The sequence below is a fragment of the Micromys minutus genome (genome assembly GCF_963924665.1).
Source record: "Micromys minutus genome assembly, chromosome: 29".
NCBI classification, from domain to species: domain Eukaryota; kingdom Metazoa; phylum Chordata; class Mammalia; order Rodentia; family Muridae; genus Micromys; species Micromys minutus.
In genome coordinates, this window is record NC_137964.1 from 15,002,750 (window position 1) to 15,028,735 (window position 25,986).

At 47.7% G+C, this 25,986-nt stretch overlaps 1 protein-coding gene across 2 annotated transcripts in view; it reads left to right on the forward strand.

Moving 5' to 3' along the window:
* CLIP2 (CAP-Gly domain containing linker protein 2) overlaps positions 1 to 4,665 on the forward strand; it is a 59,086-nt gene extending 54,421 nt beyond the window's left edge. The window contains exons 13-16 of one of the 2 annotated variants that reach the window (XM_080940565.1): positions 1,094 to 1,253; positions 1,853 to 2,038; positions 2,307 to 2,369; positions 3,350 to 4,665. In XM_080940565.1, the coding sequence (XP_080796691.1) occupies positions 1,094 to 1,253; positions 1,853 to 2,038; positions 2,307 to 2,369; positions 3,350 to 3,361 (421 nt within the window). In that variant the 3' untranslated portion in view covers positions 3,362 to 4,665. The remainder of the gene's footprint in view (positions 1 to 1,093; positions 1,254 to 1,852; positions 2,039 to 2,306; positions 2,370 to 3,349) is intronic. The other variant, XM_080940566.1, reaches the window with a different exon arrangement.
* The last annotated feature ends 21,321 nt before the right edge of the window (positions 4,666 to 25,986 follow it).

The following is a 25,986-nucleotide window of genomic DNA, read 5'->3' on the forward strand; positions in this document are numbered from 1 at the left end:
ACCCAGTTGTTAATCTAGCAAATCTAGCATAAGTAACAAAATGGTTTTCAGGTTTGTTTGTTTTTTTTTGTTTTGTTTTGTTTTGTTTTCATTTATAAAAATATAATAATAATGACAATAATAATAATAGCAGCATTGGTTTGTTCATTTGTTTATTTCATTTGCCCATGGGAGGTTGTGCATGCCACAAAATGTGCGTGTGGGCTGGAAGGAGTCAGCTCTCTTTCCACTGTATGGACCCCAGGAATTGAACTTAGGTCCTCGGCCTTGGTGGCGAGTACCTTTACCCACTGCACCATCTTGCCTGGCCTCTCTGACTTTGAAATACTGGTCTCATTTATCTCTAAATCCAGCCTGGTCACCTGGCACACTTGTGCATGTGATCTCAGCATTCGAGAAGTTTCCACGAGGCCGAGGGGATGTGGATCTGTTGGTAGAGAAGCCTACCTGGCGTGCAGGACAATCCGAATCCTGTGCCCAGCACCACATACATGGGACATAATGGCTGTGACTGTAATCCTCACACTCAGGAGGGGGAGACAGGAGGGTCAGGAATTCAAGGTAATACATAGAGAGTTGGAGGAACCCAGGCTACGTGAAACTCTGTCTCAAAACAAAAGGAAACAAAACAAAACAAAACAAAACAAAACAAAAAAAACCTCTCTAAAACAATTTATTGAGTCTGGGGAGATTTGGTTCCATTTTGATTCTCAGCACCTACATGCAGGCTCACACGCAGTTATACCTCCAGCCTTAAAGGGTTTGACACAAATTTCCGGCCTCTGAGGTCACCAAGCATGCACATGGTGCACTGACATACATTAAGACCAAGCACCCTTATAAATAAAACAAAAATAAATCTTCAGAACACAACAACAAAAAGCTCTAAGAACAGCTGAATCCTCTCAATCTTCCCACATCAAAATGCTGTCCCTCCTGGGTGTGGCCGACCCGGTTCTACATCCTTCTAGCTTGGCTCCGGTCAAACATTGCCTTGTGGCTGGCGCCCCCTGGTGGTAACGGACCGCCAGCCACATGGCTCCTACAGAGTTACAAAATCGATGCCCTGGTTCTGTGACTGTGCCCACTCCAGGAGTCTGAATGAGCTGAGGGTGTTGCTGTTAGAAGCCAATCGGCACTCTCCGGGGCCCGAGAGAGACCTGAGCCGCGAGGTACACAAAGCTGAGTGGCGGATAAAGGAACAAAAGCTGAAGGATGACATCCGGGGCCTGCGTGAAAAGCTGACCGGGCTGGTACGTGCAGGCAGAGGGTGGGGGCGGGAAGAAGGGTTTGCCGGGGGATGTTCTGCTGCTGGGCCAAGGAGACCAGCGACCTCCTAGAGTCACAGTGGGGGCTGAAAACTCAGTCCGCCGGGATCTCGAGCGCGTAGCAGATGAAGGGGCCCGGGTAGACCCTTTTAAGACCTCATAACCAGAGATGCCTCCACACCAACAAAAGAGTCTGGTCTGTCCAGAGCCAAAAGGGCAAAAGTCAGTCATGCATAGAGGGTTAAGAAAAAAAAATCTATGCATTGGGGTATTCAACCAGAAACCAGGGTCTGGGCTCCTTGTTAAGTGGTGTATGGGGTTGTGTCAGTAGAGAGGTTCAAGTCAGGGTGCTAAGTGCAAACTACTGGATTTTGAGCTGAGTTGATGTGACAGTCAATTCGGGTAGTAACTTTGGCAGCATAGGACAAAGCTACTCCCACTCCTTCCCTTCCATGCTCCAGCCATCTCTGGCCATCTCTGGCCTTCCCTGGCATATGGACTGAGTGGACCAAAGAGGATCGGCCTCTTCTTCCCCCCGTACTTTGGGGTGTGAGAGTTAGATATGCTGTTTCTGGCCCTTCCAGGATAAGGAGAAGTCCCTGTCAGAGCAGAGACGCTACTCCCTCATTGACCCAGCTTCAGCACCCGAGCTGCTGAGACTGCAGCATCAGTTGGTGAGCACGGAGGATGCTCTGCGGGACGCACTGGACCAGGCCCAGCAGGTGGAGAGGCTGGTGGAGGCCCTGAGGGGCTGCTCAGATAGGACTCAGGTGAGCACACCGGGCTGTGGCCTCAGGAACCCCAGTCCCACACGGGAGGCAGCTCCATCTGGGGACCCCAGTCTGACAGAGGAGAGTGTCCCATGCTTGAAACCCCAGTCTGAAAAGGAAGTAAGCACTGCTGTCCTCGGAGACCCAGTCTAAAGGACTTTGGTTTCAAACCTCGCTGGTCCCATCTGGAAGAGGCTTCCCCCTTGTGGTCACTTGTGGGACTGCATCCTGGCCGCCAGCTCAGTAGCTCCTCCCCCTCCCCTCACAGACCGTCAGCAATTCCGGTTCTGCCAACGGTATCCACCAGCCAGACAAGGCTCACAAACAGGAGGTAAGTGCGCCAGCAGCCTAAGTTACCCAAGCCATCAGGCTTCTGAGAAAAACCCTCCGGAAGTCACTAAATATACAAAGGAACATGAATGCTTTGTGTGTGTCTGTCCTGTCCCAGCTCGGTTGCTTGCTTAAGAAGATTCTAGCACTAAATATATCCAGGAATGGTGCTGCTTTTCTTTCTTTCTTTCTCTTTTTTGTTGTCGTTTGTTTTTTTTTTTTTGTTTGTTTGTTTGTTTTGTTTTTTTGGTTTTTTGGTTTTTTTTCCCCCTGTGTTTTTGAGAATGGAACCCAGGGCCTTAGTATTGACCACGCCCCCAGCCCCTCACTGGGGGATTCTAGGGAAGCCATTCACTCTACTGAGCCACACCTATAGCCATTGGTTTTAGGAGACATAGTGTCCCAGTTTCCCAACTTTCCCCAGCATCCGCCCACATTATTATAAATGCCTATGACTTACTTAGCATAGGTGTAGGAACATACATCTATGTCCCCAGCTAGCTGTGTGACCCAGAAGAGCCTGGAGTAAAGGAAAACCCAGTTTGCCCCTTGGCTTTCCAGCTGTTCTGCATTTAACGAGGGCCAGGCCTGGGCACGAGGACCTTCAAAAGGCTGTTCTTAGCCAGGCGTCTGAGGACCAGGCAGCTGGTGGGACTGAGTAGGATTAGTGTGGTAGAGTAGCCACCACCCTGGGAGCTGCTGTCCAGAGCACATGAGGGTTTGTTTTATTTCAGCAACTTAGTAAGAAACATGGTCATCATAACTTCCAGATGTGGAATCAAGGCTTGTAAATTACTTCACACTTCTGCAGAGCCGTCCTCGACCGAGATGCTTGGATTTCCTTGTAGAATCTGGGCTTTTCCTGCCACAGGGCCTTGACACATGCTGTACCCTCTACCCAGCTCTCTTCCCCTTTGTCCCGCCCTTGTCTGCCCATTCGTTCTTCAGGACTCTTGATGCTCAATCCCTTGTTCTCTCTAGGACAAACACTGACCCCAAGGGACACCATGGAACGGCCCTACTCACACCAAAAGCCCTGCCAGGCTTCCCAGCAGCGCCACCTTCAGGCAGGATCCAGAACTGTCCCTTTGGAGATGAGACTGTGTTCGTAGAGATAATTGTCCTCACTGCTGTGGACACATCCCACCTGAACCCCCTGCTGGACCAGGAGGCTTCCCACAGACACGGCCTTCCACAGAGCGCGGTACAGCTGGGCCCAGCCCTGGAGGACCTCTCTTGTCCCAAGGAGCTTCTTGACTTTGCAAAGGCTGAAGCGATCCAGTTGGGTCTCTCTTGGCTATAGCAGGCTGCCCTATAGAGACGTGTCTGGGTACCTGGGTACTTCTCAGCCTCCCTTTCCTTCTGGTGTCCCCAGGTCCCCTGCAGGCCCCCCGAGGGGATGGAGCAGGATTCCTGCTGGACGCATAACACACCAAGAAGGGCTTCAGTCTTCAGAAACTAGGGAGGAGATGCTTGACTACACACGCTGAGCCTCTTTTACACATTGGTACAAGGTCGCTTGGGCCTCTCTAGCCAGGGAAGATTTTGGGGTGACAGGCTCCTTATTCCTCGACACCAAGCTAGTATGCGTAACCCACCTCCCATCTGCTGCCCAGAAAGCATTCAGCAGACAGCTTCAGTATTAGGTGAGCAAACCTACTCTTCTTATCTTGACCTTGAGCTGGGACTGGCTTGGAGCTTAGAGCCAAGAACAGGTAGAAAACCCTTTAAACAAAGCATTCATAAGGTGTTTTGCTGGGTGAGAGGAATCAAACTGGTTCCCCTTGTTTCCGGGAACCCCTGCCGCGTTACTCCAAAGACCCCAGCAACTCACAGAGGGCCCTGCTTCTGTCTTCCCAGGGCGGGATCACAGTGAGTGACAGGTGGATTGGCCCAGGTGGCCTCTGTGAGCACCATTAGGCACCAGCAGGTGGCGCTCACACGCTTGTCCTTAGGGAGGAGCTGAATTAGCAGCCCCTCAGCCCAACCCCCTACTTCCCGTTGGCTTTTGGGTAGCACTCGCCTTTAACAACAGCAGTCTAGAGCCTAGAATTGACGCTTTCATGGCCCAACAGCAGAGCCAAATATTGCTCTTTCCAGCACAATCGGGCAGCTCACAGATTAGGAATTAACAGCCAAAGGCTCCCACAGTAGGGACCAGAAGGGGCTGAGCCCCACCCTGGAGTGGGCTTGCACCTGGTAGGTGTGCAAGAAGCCATTTCCCCATAAGCACTGGCCTTTGACGGCCCCCTCAGCCTACCTGGTGTGGCCACCCAGCTGTGGCTCAGCCATTCCCTTCCCACCCCTCCCCCTTCCCCCCCAGTGGAATTGTGGAAGTGTGGCAAGTCCATGTTCGGACAATAAAGCTTGTGACTGAGGTACAGGACTCTTGCTGCTGCCTGCTTCTGTCTTGGACACCTGAGGGACAGGAGGGGGTCCTAACTTTGCTCTCAAGTGCCAGCAAATTTCTACTCAAATGGGAATGGTCAGTGGAGGTGGGGGGTGGTGCTTGAGAGGGGTTGGATTTTAAGGAGCTAGACTATGTCCCTAAGGATTTATACCTGAACTTGTTTTTGGACTTCCACATGTGCATAAATGCACCTCAGTACACATGCATGCTGACATAAGCACACACACACACATGGATGCACACATGCACGCACACACGCGCACACACACAGAGGCCTATTTTTTAAGTCTGGGTGTCATACATTTCTGTTGGTGTAAGTGACCAAAAGCAACTTGGAGAGGAAAGGGCTTCATTTTCTCAGTTGAGGACCTGTCCTAGTTAGTTCTCTGCTGCTGTGACAGAACATCATGACCAAGGACACTTACAGAATAAAACGTTTAATAAGGCTTATGATTTCCAGGCATGAGTTCATGACCTTCCTTGTGAGAAGCGTGGTGCTGGATCAGTAGCTGAGAGCTTACATCTGATCTACAGACACAAGGCCCAAAGAAAGAGCTAACTGGGAATGGCATGGGCTTTTAAAACCTCAAAGCCCACCCAAGTCATACCTCCTCCAACAAGGCCACACCTCCTAATCCTTCCCAAACAGTTCCACCAACTGGAGACTAAAGTTTTAAACAAGAACCTATGGGGGACATTCACATCAGAACCCACCACATTCCACCACCACCAACCCCAGCCCTGTAAGCTTGTAGCCAGATCATAATTCAAAATGAATTCAGTCCAACACTTCACAGGGCTCTCCTGAGACATCAAGGCAATCACTTAATTGTAACCCCCTGTAAAATGTAATTATATATGTCCTATAAGCGATGGTGCAGAGAAATTACTAAGCTAGACCTCTCTGTGGGTGGAAAGAGAGATTTATTGGGGGAACAAACTGCCAAGGCTGTCTCTGGGAAGGGTGGGAAGCAAGCTGATTGAGAGTCAGTGGGGTAGGCTCTGGGCTGACACTGTTGGGATTGACCAGGAGCTAGGTGCCCTTTCCACCAAAGTGGCTGACCTTGGTGGAAGGTGATGAGAGGTTCCTGAGAAACTAAGGGTAATTCCTGGTATACAGAAACCTGCCTTTAAGTCTGCTTTCTGGATAACACGTCTAATGCCTTAGAGTGATCGTTAATAACCACAAGACAGAGTCGCTATTAGGCTGCCTTAAAATCTCCTCTGTCAGCGAAATCAAAACTTCAATTTAAGCCAAGCATGGTGGCACATGCCTTCAATCCAGCACTCAGGAGGTAGAGGCAGGAAGATCTCTGTGAGTTCAAGGCCAGCCTGATCTACAGAGTGAGTCCCAGGCCAACCAGGGCTACACAGTGGAGACCCTGTCTTGAAAAATAAAACCAAACACTTCAATTTAGTCTCAGGCAGATTCTTAGGAAAAAACAGCCACAGTCTTTGCCAAAATATCCCAAGAATGGTTCCCAAGTCCAGTTGCTAGTACTGTTCCCTCTGAAACCTCTTGAGTTAGACATAGTTGGCAGCTCTTGGCGTGACTGTCTTTTACCTAAGATGATTAAGCCTGATTTACAGCATTCAATGTTTTTCTAGTCCAAAATCCCAAGCCAGGAACCAAGCTGAGCCAAGACTCGCCACCCCCCCCCCCCAACCAATCTGGAGTGCTGTGCATAATGGTCCTAACACACTGGGTGTCAAATGACAAGGTGAGGGGCCCCGCTGTTTGGTGTTCATCACTTAAGGGCTGCAGGTGAGGTAGTCACACCCTTTTCATGGTGTGTCTAATAAGAAACATTTTCCTGATAATATTCTCAATCACCCATATGCCCCTAGAGTCTCGATTCATCCTGAAGGGCTGCAGCCTTATTACATTTTGCTTATTTAGTTGTGCTTCTTGAGACAGGGTCTCGCTGTGTGTCCCTTGGCTGTCCTGGACCTCACTCTTACAGAGATCCACCGGCCTCTGCCTCCCAAGTGCTGGGGTTAAAGGCATGTGCCACCACACCCAGCCTTCTACGCCCAGGAATAAGTCACACGCTAGTCTGTGCTACATGAATGATGGTGTCCGCAGATCCATTTGAGGAGCCATCATCCTGCACCCCAAAGATGGATTTAAGAGGTGGTAAAAATAGAGACTCTTGGGGGCAAGACATGGCCTGAAATAAAGCACCGATTTACCCAGTATGGTCTTAGCACCAGCTTACACAGTAAAACTAAAGCTAGCCTGGATGGTATGAAGGAAGGAGAGAAAGTGAGGAGGGAGGACATTGGAGAAGAGGAAAAAGAGAAAAAGGAGCAGAAGGAGAAAGGAAGTGAGTGGGGGGCAGGGAAGAGGGAGGAGATGACTCACGTAGAAGAGTTGGTGTAAGCTTCACATGTAATGCACAGAACTTACCACAAGGTGTCGCACAGAACTTACCACAAGGTGTCGCCCTCAGCTGTTGCACCTTCTGGTTCAGCGTCATCTCTATGGCGCTCAGAAGGCATAGAACCTAACTGGCAAGCCAGCACAGGAAAAGGGCAACAGGTATTTCCCACCTAGCCCTAGAGTTCTCTGGTGGACACAAAAAGCCATCAGGCTTGGTTCAGACCTCTATGTGGGTGTCCATCTGTCTACCCATCCATGCTAGCAACAGACGCCAGCTAGAGAGGAGACATCTCCAGGACCCCTTTAGGAAGGGCTTGATGCCCCTGGACTCAGATCCTTCCTATATCCAGATCCTTGTCTGCCACTGAGAGCAACTCAGAATGTTTTTCTGGGATTTTTGTTGAATGGAGGACGCATACTTCCGGCTCTTGTCTGGAACCCTGGGCAAGGCAGCCTATCTTTTCTCTAAAGTGACAGCAGAGGGAAGAACTAGCTGTCCCCTATGCTGTCCTCAGAGTCACCCTCAGAGCCCCTCCCCTGGCTCAGCAGCTGCCCTTCCCTCTGCCCCACCAGACCACTTCACAGGGATTTCCCTGACTGTTCGGCAAACCAGGCACATCTTCCTTTTCTCTCACTAGGTCCACACAGAGTTCCCACACCTGGGAAGAGGGTACCTCAGTTGAGGGGTTGTCTCCATCAGACTGCCTGGTGACTGTGTGGGGGGGTGGGGGAGGCATTTTCTTGGTTGTTGATTGATATGCAAGGGCCCAGCCCACTGTGGGAGGTGACATTCCTAGGCAGGTGGGTCTGGCTATATTTAAAAAAAAAGAAAGGTAGCTGAGCCAGCCAAGGGCCAGTAAGCAACATCCCTCCATGGCCCCTGCCGTGAGCTCCTTCCCTTAATGACAGACTGTTACTTTTTAGTCACTTTGATTTTGGTCAGTGTTGTATTACAACAGAAAGCAAATTAGGACATCGTTTAACCTGCTAACCTCTTTCTGATAGCTGTCTTCAGACACACCAGAAGAGGGCACCAGATCTCATTACAGATGGTTGTGAGCCACCATGTGGTTGCTGGGAATTGAACTCAGGATCTCTGGAAGAGCAGCCAGTGCTCTTAACCACTGAGCCATCTCTCCAGCCCCTGCCCCCCACCCTTTAAAGTGTCTTGTATAACCTAGGCTAGCCCTGAATTTGCTATGGAGATAACCTTGAACTTCTGCTCTTCTGCTTCTCCCTCTGAAATGCTATGATATCAGATACAGACTGCCATGTTTATGTAGCGCTAGGGATGAAGCCGTGGCTTCCTGCACGCTAGGTCAACATCAGAGTTTCTAGCTCGAGCTTTACCCCCAAGAGAAGCCTTTTCATGTTAGCACATGCTTCGCCCACTCATACACACATATGCCTACCTACATAGACACACCTACACACACATGTCCACTGATACATTATATGTGACCACATACACTCATAATTATCCACACAACATGTATACATGCCAAAATACTCACAGGTGTATATATTGATACCTACACATACAGTCGTGCACACAATACCACACACATATGTGTATAAACATCCATATTTGTGCACGTGTGTCTATACATGCACATACTTTGTATGTACACACATGTGATGGCTGTTCTTAGTTGTCAACCTGACTACATGAGCTAAAACACAAAGTGTAGGGCACAACTGTGAGGGGGTTTTGCTTCACTGGAAGTGAAAAAGACACACCTTTAATCTGGATCTGGAAGCAGGAAGACGTGCCTTTAATCTGGGCCACACCTTCTGCTCAAAGCCTAACTAAGGACCGGAAGAAGGAAGCTTCTGTGCTCTGTTCACTGGTCCATTCCTTCACTGGCATTAGAGACACTGCTTCAGATTCCGCGTACACTGAAGACCAGCTGAGACTTCCAGCCTGTGGACTGAGCAACTGCTGCACTATTGACTTTCCTTTCGTACCTAGCATAGCTGGACCAGAGAACACTGACTAATACATGCATATACATATATTAGCATACATATACATACATGTACATATATCTACACTTGCACACCTATTGCATATACATGTAAACACACATATACACAATAATGGCACATATCTACACATCCCATACATAACATTCCTATACAGCACACATGCATACATGGATACTCATAAGCACATAGACACACCTTCACTACACACACACACTCAAGCACACCTACCACATATATACAAAGCAAACATGCATATATATGCATATAAACACAAATGTCTTGTATGCACATAAACACATATACATGTATTTATACATGCTCTTACACAAGCACATATGGGCAATTACATCTACAGGTATACTCACATGTGCATACACATGCATAAACATACACACCCACATACATTGCCTATGCTCTCAAACACAGGGGTACCCAAACATGCACCTATACACACATGTGCACACTCAGAAATCTACAGTGTTCTTCTTGCCTTCTTGACAAAGTCATTATGTCTCAGAATTCTACCTATACAAAACCAAGTTCATGTCCACAGGCAATGCCTCTGACCACTGCGGGCAGGGCTGCCTTGTCTCAGTCCAGTTCTGCCTGTCCATGTATTCGTTCACTGAGGAGGTATCAGATCTACTGTCTGTCTGTCCGTTTACCTACCTATCTCTGTCTGTCTGTCTGTCTGTCTGTCTCTGTTTCTTTCTCTTTGTGTCTGTTTCTGTGTCTCTGTTTCTCTGTTGTCTGTGTCTCTCTGTCATCTGTCTGTCTCTGTGTCTGTCTCTCTGTCTCTTTGTTTCTCTCTTGCTGTTTCATTGGTTTTGTTTGTTTGTTTTGAGACAGGGTCTCACTCATCCAAACTGGCCTCAACTCCAAGAATAACCTGAAATTCTTGATCTTCCTGCCTCCACCTCCCATGTGCTGAGATGACAGGTATATACCATCACACCTGGCTTCTCTGGCCATTGTTTTCTAGAATCTTCCAGCTCCGGGCTGTATGCTTTCTTCTTTTGAGACAGGTTTTTCTCAGTCCTCCTACCTTTTAAGCTTCTATCGTGTTTAGAAAACAAATATGTCAGTCTCCCCTCCCTGGGCTGGCTCCCCTAAAAGACTTCATCTCCTGGGTGGCCTCCTGCATCCAATTAGATCTCGCCTGAATCTTTAACGTTGATCGTTTTAAAGAATCTTTTAAACCAGGCTCCAGGCTTTGATCTCCTATCTTCTGGAATCATCTTTATCCGTCACTTAATTTTATCATTATTTTAAATCTCCCCACTTTTATCCGGCGAGAGGAACTTTCAAGTCCCTCTTCCTGGCTTCTAATTTTAATTCCCCCGTGTGCTGACTGAGACTCAGACGTCACTCCGGTCCTTTGCGGTCTCCACACTTTCATCTGGCTGACATTGTTCTCTCTTTCATCTCCACCCCCACCCCCTTTTCTCTGTGTAAAGAAAGCTCCCAGACCATGGCTGGAACTCAGTTGGTAGAGCACTTGCCCAGGGTGTGCACAACCCTGGGTTCCATCCCCAGCAATGCATGAACCAGGCATGACGGTGATCTGGCGGCGGGGGTGGGGCGGGGGTGGGGTGGGGTCATCTGCAGCTAATAGTGAGCTGGAGGTCAGTCCAGGATACAGGAGATCAGGAGGTCCTGCCTAAAACAATTCAAAACAAAGGCACCTACTTTTTGCTGTTTTTGTTTTGTTTTTTGATGATGATGATGATGATGATGATGTACTTAGGGCACACATTCACCTACTGGAAGTATGCAATTCAAAGGGTTTTGTTATAAACCACAAGGTGTACACTTATTGCCACGATTCTAGAACATTCTCATCACTGCCAAAAGAAACTCCTCGCGCCTTAGCCACCAGCCAGCTGCACCCCATCTGTTCTGCCCAAAGGTCATGGTGTGTTTCTAGGCAAATAGTTGCCTTTCATCTTTGGGAATATGATCTTCGGAACGTTCCCAGTGCCGGCTATTGAGCAGAGTTCTGAGACTGGGGGCCATGAACACACCTGTAATTCCAGCATCCAGGAGGGTAAGGCAGGAAGATCACAAGTTCGAGACCATCCAAGGATGGCAAGACCCTGTCTCAAAAGTGAACCGAAATGGGGGCTGGGAATATGGTGTCATCAGTGGAGAGCTTGTTCCAAAAGCATGGGGACCTGAGGTTGATCTTGGTACCCACATTAAAAACAAAAGTTCAGACATGACACCAGGCACTTATAATCCCTTTGCTGGGGAAGGGGAGACAGGAGGATTTTGGGTGATCCTTGGTCAGCAGCCTAACCAATTTGTTTAATTCCTACTTCCAAAACTAAGGTTGGGAGTGACCAAGATACCTGATGTCCACCTCTGTTCTCCACGTGCATGTGTACTATACACACGCAGGTACAATTACATGTACAGTGCACACACTCACATGAACATATACATACACCACACATATACTAAACAATAAATACAACAAGCAAAACCCCCAAACCAATTTGTAGGCTTAGTACGATGTAACGTAGCTTCAACCCCAACACTGAAAATGCTAAGATCGGGACTTCAAGGCTGGAGTGGGCTTCCTACAGCGTTTCAGAACAGCATGGACTCTCTGAGACTCTGTCTCCAAGATACTAAACAAAGGCTGGGGGGTTGACTTAGGAGTGAAAGTATGTGCCATATAAGCAAAAAAGACATGTGCTCAGATCCCAGAACCTACATAAATGCTGGGTTGGTGTGGAGGCTCACCTGTAATTTTACCCTCAGGTGTCTGAGACAGGATTCACAGAGCAAACTAACCAGCCATATCGGTGAATTTGGGGTTCCACCGAGAGACCCTGCCTCAGAGAATAAGCTGGGGGAGAACTCAAGATTCTGAACAGATGTTCACATGCAGGTATACATGGGATCATCCTCTCTCTCTCTCTCTCTCTCTCTCTCTCTCTCTCTCTCTCACACACACACACACACACACACACACACACACACGTGGACCCCTTACACATTCAAACATACACACATACACACATACACATGTATTCCACACAGACACATGGAGAGAAGCTGGGTGGTGGTGGCACACATCTTTAACCCTAGCACTTGGGAGACAGAGGCAGGTGTCTCTCTGTAAGTTTGAGGCCAGCCTGGTCTACAGAGTGAGTTACAGGACAAGCAGGGCTACACAGAGAGACCCTGTCTTGAAAAACAATAATAATTATTATTGTTGTTGTTATCGTGTACTTGATGATTACTCTTGGTTGTTAACTTGACTACATCTGGAATTCACTAAAACACAAAATGGAGGGTAAGCCTATGAGAGACTTTTGCTTAATTTAAAGTAGGAAGATCAAGATCTTTCCAGTAGGGAGATGCACCTTTAATCCAGGCCTTTTCAGCTAGGAAACAACATACCTTTAATCCAGATTAAATCAAACAGTTGAAAACCCACCTCTAGCCTGGGCCTCACCTTTTGCTGGGAGTATATATATCCCCCAGTGAGAGACTAGAAGTATGGCAGTGGTAGAGCCCCTGCCTAGAATCCCCCAGTGAGGGGCTGGGGGCATAGCTCAGTGGTATAGCACCTGCCTAGAATCCCCTAGTGAGCGGCTGGGGTGTGGCCCATCCAATGTAAGGCCCTAGGTTTAGTCCCAAACTCCCTAAGACTATGAAAACTTAGGAAACAAAAAGAACTTGCATATAGATGTAGCTGTAGATGCATATAGAGAAGTTAGTTCTGTCAATTCTCTTATCCTAGAGAACTCTGACTAATACAATGTGTCTCTATGTGAATATGTGCATGTGATACTGCAGAATTCAGGAGAATACACTGTATCTCTTAGAACTAGATGGGCAAGTGGTTGTGAGCAGCTGCTGTGGTGCTGGGGACTGAATTCAACCGCTTTGGTGCACTCTCTTAAGTGCTGAGCCATCTCTCCTTTCACCTTTTCTCAATCTTATTATATCTAATATCACTATTTTAAAAGATTTAGTTATTTTTATCCATGCCCACGTTCCTGCGTGTGTCCAGATGGGTGCTGGTGCCCATGCAGTCCAGGAGAGGGCGCTGGAGGCCCTGGAGCTGGAGTTACAGGCACCAGGGAGCCACTGACCATGAGTGTGGAGGTCCAAACCTGAGTTCTCTTAAAGAGTCCCAAGACCTCTTAGCTGCTGAGCCATCTCTACAGGCCCTTCCAATCATTTTGAGACAGACTCTCACTATGTAGCTCTGACCGGCCCATAACTTGCTATGTAATCCAGGCTGGCCTCAAACTCGGAGAGATCTGCCTGCCTCAGCCTCCCAAGCATTGAGATTAAAGACGTGTGCCCCCATACCTGGCCCCCATGGCTGGCTTTTTGAGACAGGGTCTCACTCCATGACCCAGGCTGGCCTCAGACTTGTGGTGTCCTTCTCAGACATCTGAATGCTGTTGGAATTTTGAACGTGAGCCCCTATGCCTGGCTAAGTGAATTTTTTTTTTAAACTATAATAATGTAAATCCCTAAGCTAATTTTACACTGTTAGCTATCAGGAGGGTCTTGGTATCAAAGATCTTTCGTCAATTTATTCTAAAACACCTTATGTTTTGTTTTGGACTCCTCGAATCATTGTTGAAGGACAATTAGGTGTCCATATGGGAAAAGAATGAAAATAGATTCCCACCTCCCACATGAGCCAAAGCCATCCCTAGATCAAAAGAGTATGTGTGAAAAAGTAAAGTTGTAAAACTTTAGAAACAAAATGTAGAACAGGGAAGTGTACGTGACCAGAAAAAACAAACAGCGCAGTTCAAATGGTCTCTTTTAAAACTTTATATATTTAAAAATTTTTAGTCTTATATTTTGTATTATATTTGTACACATACATTTACATTACACGAATATCACATACATATATGTGTAATATATATGTGTATGTTTAATATATATATATATATACATATTTGTTGTTGATAGTTGGCTGTTTATTTGAAACAAGAATTCTCTGTGTAAGAGAACTCTGGCTGTTTGAAACCCATTTTGTGGACCAAGTTGGCCTAGAACTCACAGAGATCCTCCTGTCTCTGCCTCCTGAATGCTTGGATTATAGGCCTGTACCATTACATCCAGCAAAAATTCTCTATATTATTATTTATATATATATATTCATGTATGCATGCTTGTCTGTATGAGCACTGTATCATGCAAATATCCATGAAGGCCAACAGGGGATGTCAGAGCCCCTGGAACTAGGATGCTACAGGTGGCTGTGCACTGCCTTATCTGGGTGATGGAAAGGAACCTCAGGTACTCTGCAAAAGCAGCCACGTGTTCTTAATCCAGTCCCTCCACCTATTGTGAGGATTATTCATCAGGTGCTGGGGAGATGACCCAGCTTGCCTTGCAGGAACAAGGGCCTGTACTTAACCCCCAGAACCTGTTTAAAGAGTTCAGTCCCACAGGGTGTGCTTATGATCCTAGTGCTAGGGAGCCTTGAGGTCCTGAGTTCCGGGTCAGCGAGAAACCCTGTATCATAAAACAAGATGGAGCACAGAGAGGTAACTCATGCACACACACACACACTCACGCATGCACACATATACACACACACAAGAAGAAGAGGGTGTGGGGTGTGATGTCTGTTCTTGTTTGCCAACCTGAATACATCTGGAATGAACTAAAACCCAGAACTGGAGGGCAAACCTGTGAGGGATCCCTGCTTCATTTGAACTAGATTAGAAGATCCACTTCTAATCCAGATGTCTGAGTAAGAACACACACTTCTAATCCAGATGTCTGAGGAAGGAAGACGGCATACCTTTAATACAGATGTAATCTGGGCCACACCTTCTGCTCAAAGCCTAACTAAGGACCGGAAGAAGGAAGCTTCTGTGCTCTGTTCGCTGGTCCATTCCTTCACTGGCATTAGAGACGCTGCTTCAGGATTCCGCGTACACTGAAGACCAGCTGAGACTTCCAGCCTGTGGACTGAGCAACTGCTGCACTATTGACTTTCCTTTCATACCTAGCCAAAGTCTGATTTAGCTGAACAGCAGTCTGTAAATCATTCTAACGAAAGAGAGAATGCTAGGCCTTAGCTCTCCTACCACATTTGTGTTTCTTTCAAACTGAGTTCACCTCAAAGTCCACAGTGAAAGGTGGGACTCCAGCCATCACACCTATATTTTAGGTGGGAAAATGAAAAACATGAGAAAAGAAATGTTCCAGACTCTCCAAATAGAAAATAGTCACATTTTACTGACTAGGAGACAGTCTTCGGTAAACACACCTATTCGGAAACCAGACCGTAATCCCGGTATTGGGAGGCTGAGGCAGGAGGATCAAAAGATTTTTTTTTAAGCTGGGCTGTGAAAGAAGATATATATAAACAAACAACCCAAGGGGTAGGCCGGGCCTGTTATCTCAGCTACCTACTAGGCTGAGGCAGAGAAAAGAAAGTTCAAACTAGCATGAACCTCATTTCAAAAGAGTTTTTAAAAGGGGGGGGGGGGCTAAGGGTATAACTCAGCAATAGGGCTCCTGCCTACAATCCCCCAGTGAGTGGTTGGGGGCGTGGCTCAGTGGTAGAGCCCCTGCCTAGAATCCTCCAGTGAGGGGCTGGAGTGTAGCCCACTGTGTGTAAGACCCTAGGTTAGGTCCCAACACTAAGTTAAAGAGAATTTACATTCTGTTTTTAGGATATTTGAGAGGCAGAAATTCCATGGGGCCCGAGGAATGCTGGGTAACTAAAGAGCAGAGAGGAAGTCTGTATTCAGGGGTCATACTGTGTATTTCAAAAACGGGCATTTGGAGATAGCTGCTTCTGTGTGCCCAGATCCCTGCCAGGCACAGGAGGGACCAGAGAACAGGAAGACACATTACGGAGGGGTTTATATGCTCTTGATGAAGTCACAGACCAGCTCGAAAAACCAGAACATCCTGAGAGGAGAGAGTCCATTGCCTGATAGATTGAGAAGTGAAGTAGCCTGGAGAAACTGGAACTCTGGGTAAGATTCCTGTAGGGGGCAAGGCTGAGACTGAGACTCGGAGTACAGACGGGGTTTCTTACAGCCAGGACTTGCCCCACTCAAAAAAAAAAAAAAGATTGATTTATGTTGTGTGTGTAATGCGCATGTGTGTGCAGTTGCCAGAGCAGGACAGCAGAAGGCATCAGATCCCCTGAAGCTGGATTAAGGGGCAGTTGTTAGCACCCCTAGTGGGTGCTGGGAGCCAACTTGGATTCCCTATGAGGGCAAGAAGCATGTTAAACCACTAGACCATCTCCCCAGCCCCCCACTTTCCCGTGCATGGTATTTCCTACTTTGTGAAAGAGGGTGCAGTTTAATTCCACCACAGAAGTCCCACAGAACAATTTCTTCCACCCCAGACCTCACTTTCCTCTTATGGGAAATGGGTCCCTCATATCCATCCCCTTAAGAGAATGAGAAGAGGATCCGGAGAGATGGCTCAGCGGTTAAGAGCACTGGCTGCTCTTCCAGAGGTCCTGAGTTCAAATCCCAGCATCCACATGGTGGCTCACAACCATCTGTAATGGGATCTGATGCCCTCTTCAGGTGTGTCTGAAGACAGCGACAGTGCACTCACATACATAAAATAAGTAAATCTTAAAAAAGAAAAGAAAAAGAATGAGAAGAGACTGAGATTTCTAAATCCCACAACTGCACACATCTCCTAAGTCATGACGTTCGTGTGTCATGATGTGCATGTCCTTTGTGCCCTCTGAATTCACAGAGAGGTAAAAGGTCCACACACAAGTGTTCCACTGATCTCAACAGGTCCCTGCCTGTGTCAGAAGTTCTGGAACAAAGGGACCATGTTCCTTGCTTGCTGAGCCTATACTGCAGGAGTGAGGACCTCTCTGAAGGAAGGGGGTATCTGCTGCTTTCTTTGGATCTTCGCAAATGTTAATTGGGGGAAATTATGCAAATACTAAAGATGCTCATTTGCATGTTAATGAGGTGGGTGCATTAAAAATAGCAGGAAGAAGAAGTTAACTTTGGGATTGAAGTGAGCCTTCCAGACATGCTCCTGAGGAAGATCCAGACTCCTGGGACCCGGATCCTGTTCCTGGGATGGAAACCCCAGACTCTAATAGCTCGGGATTTCAGTAAAGGCTTGCTCCCTCTAGCGTCTGGAGAGCAGCCCTTTCACACACTGAACAAAGATTTTCCAAGTCACTTCTGACTGTGTCTCTCCTCTGCATGTAACCTGCGGAGTCTTCTGGTTCCTCAGCTACCTCCCCTGACATCCCCAGTAATAACTACCTTTATTCTGCTTACGCAGCCTCATTTTGACCACAAGCTTGCCCCATAAACGCACTCTGGCTGCCTGGATCAACCTGGAGCAAAAGAGATGTCAGGTCTTTTCCACTGAGCCACGGTGGCTCTTAAGTACCAGAGCAGTACTTCCTTCGGCCTCTAGGACAAGCTGATTTTTTTTTTTTAAAGACAGTCCAAACTGTCTAGGAACTCACTCCATAGCTCAGGCTGGCCTCTGCCTCCCAAGTGCTGGAATTAAAGGCACAGACCACCACTACCCAGCAGCAAGCTAATTAAAAAAAAAAAAGATTTTATTTTATTTATACGAGTACTGTCTTTTTTTTTTTTTTTTTTTTTTTTTTTTTAATATGAGTCTGTCTTCAGACACACCAGAATATGGCATCAGATCTCATTACAGATGATTGTGAGCCACCATGTAAGTTGCTGGGAATTGAACTCAGGACCTCTGGAAGAGTGGTCAGTGCTCTTAACCGCTGAGCCATCTCTTCAGCCTGACAAGCTAATTTTTAAAAAGACTTCTTTATTTAATATGTATGTGTTTGAGTGCATGTGTATGGACCATGAACATATGAGCATGCAGAAGCTTGTGGGGGTCAAAGGAGGGTATCAGATCCCTTGGAGCCTGAGATGCAGGTGGTGGTGAGCTACCCACTGTAGGTGTTGGGGACCTCAGGTTCTCTGTAAGGACAGTGCATGGCTGAGCCATCTCTCTAGCCTTGTCAAGCTGGTATTGAGACAGGGTCCCATACAGCACAGTCTGGCCTTCAACTCGCTGTATAGCTGAGGATTGCCTTGAACTTCTAACCTCTCTGCCCCCACCTCCTGAGGTGAACATAACCATGCTAAATTTACACAGTGCTGAGGTGGAATCTAAGGATTCATGCACACCAGCCAAGTACTTTATCCACTGAGCCACCCTCCCCACCATGATTATCTAGACTTGGTTTTGTCTCCATGAATCACCCAGGGATTGAATGAAGCTCTGGTTACCAACTCTTTGGTACTAAGGAGAATACTCGGGGTCTAAAACAGTTAACAGCACGGCTGTGTCTCTGTGTCCCTGTCAGATGTCCTACCACACAGAGATGATTGAAGCAAGCATGAGAGATGAGGCTCTGGGCCCTCACTCCTACCCAGCCCCTCCTTAGGGACAGCCAGGGGGAGGGAGGCTAGAGGGAGGTTAACTATAAATTATAAATCAGCTGCTGGTGGCAGCAACGCTTACCTTTAATCCCAGGCAGAGGCAGGTGGATGGATCTCCGTAAGTTCCAGGCCAGCCTGGTCTACAGAGCAAGTTTCAGGACAGCCAGGGCTACACAGAGAAACCCTGTCTTGAACAGACCTCCCGACCCCTACCAAATGAATTATAAAGCAAGACATGTACATAGTTTCCCTGATTCCAATAAACACCCGTTTAGGGGATCAATCAGTAGACCTGGCAATTTACAAGGGTTCTGTTTACTCAAGCAGTGAAGAATCTAAATGAGGGAGGGCCTAGACATGGCTGAGGAGAGGCTTCAGGCAGTGCCAGGCACTTGGGAGGAGGAGGAGGAAGAAGAGGAGGAGGAGGACCACAAAACCACATTCCTCTCCTGAAGACTCATTTACCCTCTCCAACTCCCAGCCAGGGCCCACGGTCTACTTTTCCAATGGCTTACATCATCGAGCTCCTAATACCCTGTGAGAAAGGACCTATTTTAATCTGTCTTACAACCAAGAACAGTGGTGCACAGAGAGGTTTTGTAACTATACTGGATTACACAGCCAGAGGGTAGCAATCAGTTCTGGGTTGTATGTGCTGTTTAGTTAATATTTTATCTCAGGACAGAATCTGGACATCCTCCTGCCTCGGCTATTCCAAATCTGGGATTACAAGCTTTTGACACCTTGCTTTAAGTCTGTATTTTTTTCGATGTTGTTTTATTGAGACAGGGTGTCCTGTCCCCAGGTTGATGTCAGACTCGCTGTGTGGCTAAAAATGACCTTGAATTCCCGATCTGCGCACCGCTACTCCTGAGTGCTGGGGTTACAGTTCTAGGTTGCTACACCTGGTTTATAGCCTGTCTTTTTTTAAAAAAATTGAGACAGGGTTTCGCTTAGCTCAGGCTGGTCTCAAAACTGGCTTTGTAGCCAAGGATGACCCTGAATTTCTGATTCTCTTACCTCCAGCTCCTGAAGGCTAGTATTGCAAGTTTGCCTCCCGGTGCCTGGTTTGTACCATACTGGGCTGTAGAACGCAGAGCTTCGTGTATTCTAAGCAAGCGCTCTGCCAAGTGAGCGGAACCCCCAGTCCCTGAGCTCATGACTGCGTCCTCCACACCAGACTAAAGAGAGAGAGGGTGAAGGAGCCCCAGTGGGGCCGGGATTCTGGGCCCCTGTCCTTTTTGTCCTCTATGTCTCCTCTCTCTGTTTACCCATCTTCCCCAGGCCCTCTGCAGCTCAGCTGGCCCGACACTCCTCCTCAGCCCTGAAGGCAGTCGACCTGAGTCCTCAGTAGAATTAAAATAGACCTGACCTAAATTCAAGCACAATGCCGCGCGGAAACGGGGCTGCATCCTCCTGGCTAGGAGAAGAAAAGACACATTAAGATCGACTTTCAGAGGATCTTAGATCTCCAGGTAGAGACCAGCCTGACCCCAACCTGGAACACTGACCATCCCTAAGTGGGACAGGAAGTGTGGTTCAGTTGGTAAAAGCGCATGCGCATGCGTAGTAAACCCGAGCGAGCTCCTTTCCAGCAGCGTCCCAGCTCCTCAATAAGATTAAAATGAAGCAGGGTAGAGTGGGTTGGGGCTTTATGGCAGCACTCTGGAGACAGAGGCAGACAGATCTCTGAGTTCGAGGCCAGCCTGGTCTATATAGTGAGGTGCAGGACAGCCAGAGAGACATTGTCTAAAACAAACAAACAAAACAAACAAACAAACAAACAAAAACCCCAGCAAAGATTAATATAAAACCGGGCATGTTTGTTTACATCTGTAATTCTGGGACTTGAAAGGCAGACTGAGGAAAATAAAGAGTCCGAGGCCATCTTTGATCTTTGGCTACCTAATAATTTTGAAGCTAGCCTGGGCTACCTGGTGAGATCCTAACTCAAAACGACAAAACGAAACGAACACGGGGGGGGTGGGGGGGGCATCAGCGGCAGAGCACGGCCCTAGCATGTGTAAGGCTGTGTGTCCAAACCGTGGCCAGATGGAACCCACAGATACGCCTCAGGCAGGTCTTAATCCCTGCCTACAAGTCAGTTAAGAGCCTCTCTGAGCTTCATGTCCCTAGAGGCAAGATAGGGATGTTGCTGGGTGTGGTGGTGTCTGTCACCTCAGTCTTGGGAGGCTGATGCAGAAGGGTTGCCTGGAGTTCAAGGCCAGCCTGGGCTGCAGCCAAGAGACTCTGTCTCAGCAAGCCAATTAAACAGGTCTGGAGACAACACGGTGCAGTGGTTAAGGGCGCCTGCTGCTCTTTGTAGATGCAGAACCCGCGTTTGGTTTCCAGCACCCACATTAGGAGGCTCGCTAGCACGTGTAACTCGTGTAACTACAGCTTCCAGGGCATTCGACACCCCGTTCTGGTTCTGGCCTCCAAGGGCACCTGCAAGCATATGCGCAAATCCACCCACAGAGACGCCTAATAAAATGAACGGAACAACACATCCAGCCGCTTTCTGGAATTTGTGGAGGATCCTGGTTGGGAGAAGGGCTGGGCACACGACCCTCCCTCCCTCAGTGGCAACCCCATCCCCCTGCTGCCCCTCAAGCTCCAGGAAGCAGGGGCCTCACGCTTGGCTCTATCACAATATTTACCAACAGCATTGCAATTGAGCCAGACGGCTTGGTAATTATAATCACGTTATCATTATTGCTGATAATTCTGATCATAAGCATAAATTATAAACAAGAGCAGGGCCCAGCGGGTGGGCGCTGCACCTCGGGGAAGGGGCGTGGGGCATCCTTTCTCATCCTATTTCTCTTCTGGCCAAGTGTCCCCTTCCTGAGGCCTGACCTAAGAGACATTGCTGACCCCACTTAAGCTTTTCCAGCCAGGGTCCCTGGGCTAACTGTCTTCCGCGAAGCTTCCTCACTGCCTCCCGCTGCCGCACACAAACTATTAAGGTGCAATTACGAAGGAGCCCCGGCGCTCCAAATTGATCTCTCAGTAAAGCCACAGCTGCAACCATGGAGACGGGCCGAGTCAATTACATGCCTGGCTCTGTTCTTCAAAGATTCCAGAGGAGGAGAGGCAACGGAGGCGGGGGCAGGGGGCGGAGAGAGGTAGAAAGGGAACCAGGGCTAAAGAGACGCCCAGAGACAGCGGGCGGAAGACAGAAACGGAGAAATTATGTAGCCTCAGAGATACCTTAAGAGAGGCAGAGATCCTGAGACAGAGAGAGATCCTGAGACAGAGAGAAGCAACCAGAACTGGGTAGCTGAGAGAGACACTGGGGTGAGCAAGCAGGTCAGTGTCCACTTTAATCCCAGCACTGGCGGGATAGAAACAGGAGGATTGATAGTTTGGGGACAGCCTGGGATACGTAGCAACTTGAGGGCCAGCCTGCGCTACCTAGAAACAGAGCAAGATGCCTGGCAGTGGTGGCAAATGTCTTTAATCCCAGCACTCTGGAAGAAAAGGTGGGCAGATCTCTGAGTTCAAGGGCAGATTTGTCTACACAGTTAGTTCCAAGACAACCCAGACTACACAGAGAAACTACCTTGAAAACCAAACCAGACAAACAAACAAACAAAAACAAGAGAAGAAAGAAAGAAAGAAATAGAGTAAGCCACTGTCTCAACAACAGCAAAAATCGAGGAGATATGGAAAGCTATTTAAAAAGTCAGAGCCTGGGGCTGGAGAGATGGTTCAGCAGTTATAAACTTCTCCAAAAACCATAAAGAAAAGAAAGGACAAAATATACTCATTCTACCGTGTGTGTGTGTGTGTGTGTGTGTGTGTGTGTGTGTGTGTGCGTGTGCATGTGTGAGTGTGTGTGTGCATGTGTGAGTGTGTGTGTGCATGTGTGAGTGCTCGCATGAGCACACACACGTGCGTTTGTACACGTGTATGGTGGCATAAGCCTAAAATCTGGAGGTGGAGGCAGGAGGATCGAAAGATCAAAGTTCTAGGCTGTGGAGTGTGCCCCATGCCTTTAATCCCAGCGGTACCGGGAGGGAGGCTGAGATAAGGCTGATCACTATGAGTCTGAGGCCAGCCTGGAATTCATGCGACTTTGTTTCAAAAAAGTCCCAATATGTCCACACCCTAAATAGGACTCTGTTTGGCCTCGATGACAGAGTGAGAGTTACAGTCTTTCCCTCCTTCCTTTCTCCTTTCCTTCTTTTGTGTTTTTGGACAGGGATTCTCTGTGTAGCCCAGTCTGTCCTAGAACTTACTCTATGAACCAGACTGACTGGAGCTCAGAGACCTGCCTGCCTCTGCCTCCTGAGTGCTGAGATTAAAGGTGTGCACCATCAATGCCTGCACAAGTTTTTTTTTTTTTTTTTTTTTTACGATTTATTTATTTTTTTATTTATATAAGTACACTGTAGCTGTCTTCAGACACACCAAAAGAGGGCATCAGATCCCATTACAGATGGTTGTGAGTCACCATGTGGTTGCTGGGAATTGAACTCAGGATCTCTAGGAAGAGTGCTTGCTCTTAACCACCGAGCATCTCTCCAGCTCCAAGTTATACTCTTAAAAAAAAGAAAGATCAGTTGACTCCAGAAAAGATCCAAGTTTCTTTAAAATCTGAAAAATTTTTTCTTTTTATTTTACGTGTGTTTTACCTGCATGTATGTCTGTGCACCACAGAAGGCAGAAGAGAATGTGGGATCCCCAGGAACTAGAGTTACAGGCCACTGGAACTCTACCGTGTATCCCACCATATATAATGGGTGCTTGGAACTGAACCCATGTCCTCTGCAAAAGCAGATTTTGCTCTTAACCTCTAAGCCATCTCTCTACCTCTTCTGACTTGTTTATCTATGGTATAAAGGATGGAATATAGGTCCATGATTAGTCTGTGCTCTGCAGTGAGCCACGCCCCCAGCCCCTCACTGGGGGATTCTAGGCAGGTGCTCTGCTAAGTTTCATTCTTGGTACACCAGAAGAGGGCATCGGATCCCATTTCAGGTGGTTGTGAACCATAATGTGGTTGCTGGGATTTGAACTCAGTACCTCTGGAAATGATCTTTACCTAAGCCATCTCTCCAGCCCTACTTTATTTACTTTATTGCTGGGATTGAACTCAGGTCCTCTGGAAGAACAGCCAGTGCTCTTAACTGCTGAGCCATCTCTCCAGCCCTCTCTCTCAACTTCTGAGAATGCAAACATTTGCCAAAAGGCTTGACTAAGTTTTTTTCTTATTTACAAAACATTTTAAAGTGTATTATTGATTTAGGGGTCGGGGGACATGTCACAGAGCACTTGTGGAGGTCAGAGGGTAATCAATATATAGAAACTGGTTCTCTCCTTCCGTTGTATGGATCCTGAAGGCCAAATGCAGCTCATCGGTCTTACGTAATAGTGATAGGTACCTTGAATTGCTTAGCCATTTCTCCAGCCCTTAGATTTCTTTTGTTTTTAAAGAATTATTTTATTCATTTTATTTATCAGTACACTGTAAGTATCTTCAGATACACCAGAAGAGGGCATCAGATCCCGTTACAGGTGGTTGTGAGCCACCATGTGGTGGCTGGGATTTGAACTCAGGACCTCTGGAAGAGCAGTCAGTGCTCTTAACCGCTGAGCCATCTCTCCAGCCCCTAAGATTTCATTTTTAAAAGGATGAATAAACAGTAATTATCAGATAAACTCTCCAATCCTGAAGACAGCAGAAAAGCCACAGAGGTGACAAAAAGAATGCAAAGTCTGAGGAGTCCTGAGATGTAACCCTACTGCTTCCTCCCTGGTTACAGCAGAGCTGTCTGACTTCTGCATCCTGTGGCTTCCAAACCTGTAAGCCCTTGACTCTCCTCCTCTTGCCTTCTGCCCTCTTGTGGACTCATCCCAAGTAGTCTAGCCTCAGGCTTCCTCTGAGTTCACAGACAGGTGGCCCTCTCACCTCTCTGTGTCCGTTCCATCTTGATTGATTGCTTAACTCCAGGAAACAAGGAGCAACCATGGATGAAGGAATGCGAACTAGCCCCGCACGGCATCAACGGAACTCAGACTGGCTGATGGAGAGCAGAGATCCAGGTCTCAGAGGGACCAGCAGGGAGAGAACAGATCTTGTCTGTTACAGGAGCTCATGGGGTGACAGGGAAGCAGGGTGTCACAATACACTACTTTTACAAACAGCCAGTGGAGTGTGGAACGCTGCTCAGTGGGTAGAGTTCCAACCTTGGATGCCCCAAGCCCATGAACCAGGTACTCTCAGGAGGTGCACGCAGAAGAATGGTTTTCAGGCCAGCCTGGGAACATGAAATCTATCTATACACACACACACACACACACACACTGCATGCCTTTAATAACAGTACCCTAGAAGCAGAGGCAGACAGATCTCTGAGTTCAAGGCCAGTCTGGTCCACAGAGTGAGTTCAGAACACCCAGGCCTACACAGAGAAATTCTGTCTTGGAGAGAGAGAGAGAGAGAGAGAGAGAGAGAGAGAGAGAGAGAGAGAGAGAGAGAGAGAGAGAGAGAATAAAATATCACGTGACCAAGTGGAATACTGGATGTAGCCGGGCATTGTACTAACTGTTCCCTGCTCTCTGTCTGGAAATGGAAATCTATGGCCGCTTATTAGGCCGTTCTGGGAGGCAATAGGAACCCAGAGGCCAGAAGGAGGGACTTTATACCCAGCATTTCCTTCTCTTCCTGCTGCCCTAGATTCTGTCAGTAGATGGCAGGACGGCAGTGTTGAGCTCAGAAGGTCTCCTGCCCCAGCAGGTCCCAACACTGCAGGTGTAGGATTTGAGGTGGGGAAAACATTCTTTCTAGAAACCAACAGACTGGCAGTGGCAGTGGGGACCAAAGATACAACTCCTTGATGTGGCCCTCAGGAGCCTGCTGAGCGCCTTTGATCTTTAATGGACCTCCCATCAGGGAAAACCAGACCCTTGTTTTGGAAGAAAAGAATTTGAAGATGAGCCTAGGTGAAGAAGGGTTGGAGTTTATTAAAAATAAAAAGAGGCCAGGTGCGGTGACGCTAGCCTTTAATCTCAGCACTCAGGAGGCTGAGGCAGGAGGATCTCTATGAGTTTGAGGTCAGTGTGTTTAACATAATTCCACAATGACCAGGGCTACATAGACCCTGCCTAAGTGGGTGTTGGGGGGGTGTTTGGGGGAAAGAAAGGTATTCACTTAAGGAAAACTATGACACACATAAGGCCGTAAGATGCTGGGTGTGGGTTTCTCGTGGGAGAGTCATACTTAAATGTCTTAAGAGTAGACAGATATACCATATCCACAGCTCTCAACATCTGAAAGGGTTGCTAAGCAACTTTCTCCCCCCCTTTTTTTACATTTATTTAGTCATTTGAGTACATTTACATGTGCTATGGTACCCCTAACTTGGACAAGCAACTTGTGGGAGGCGCCTTTACCCACTAAGCTACCTTG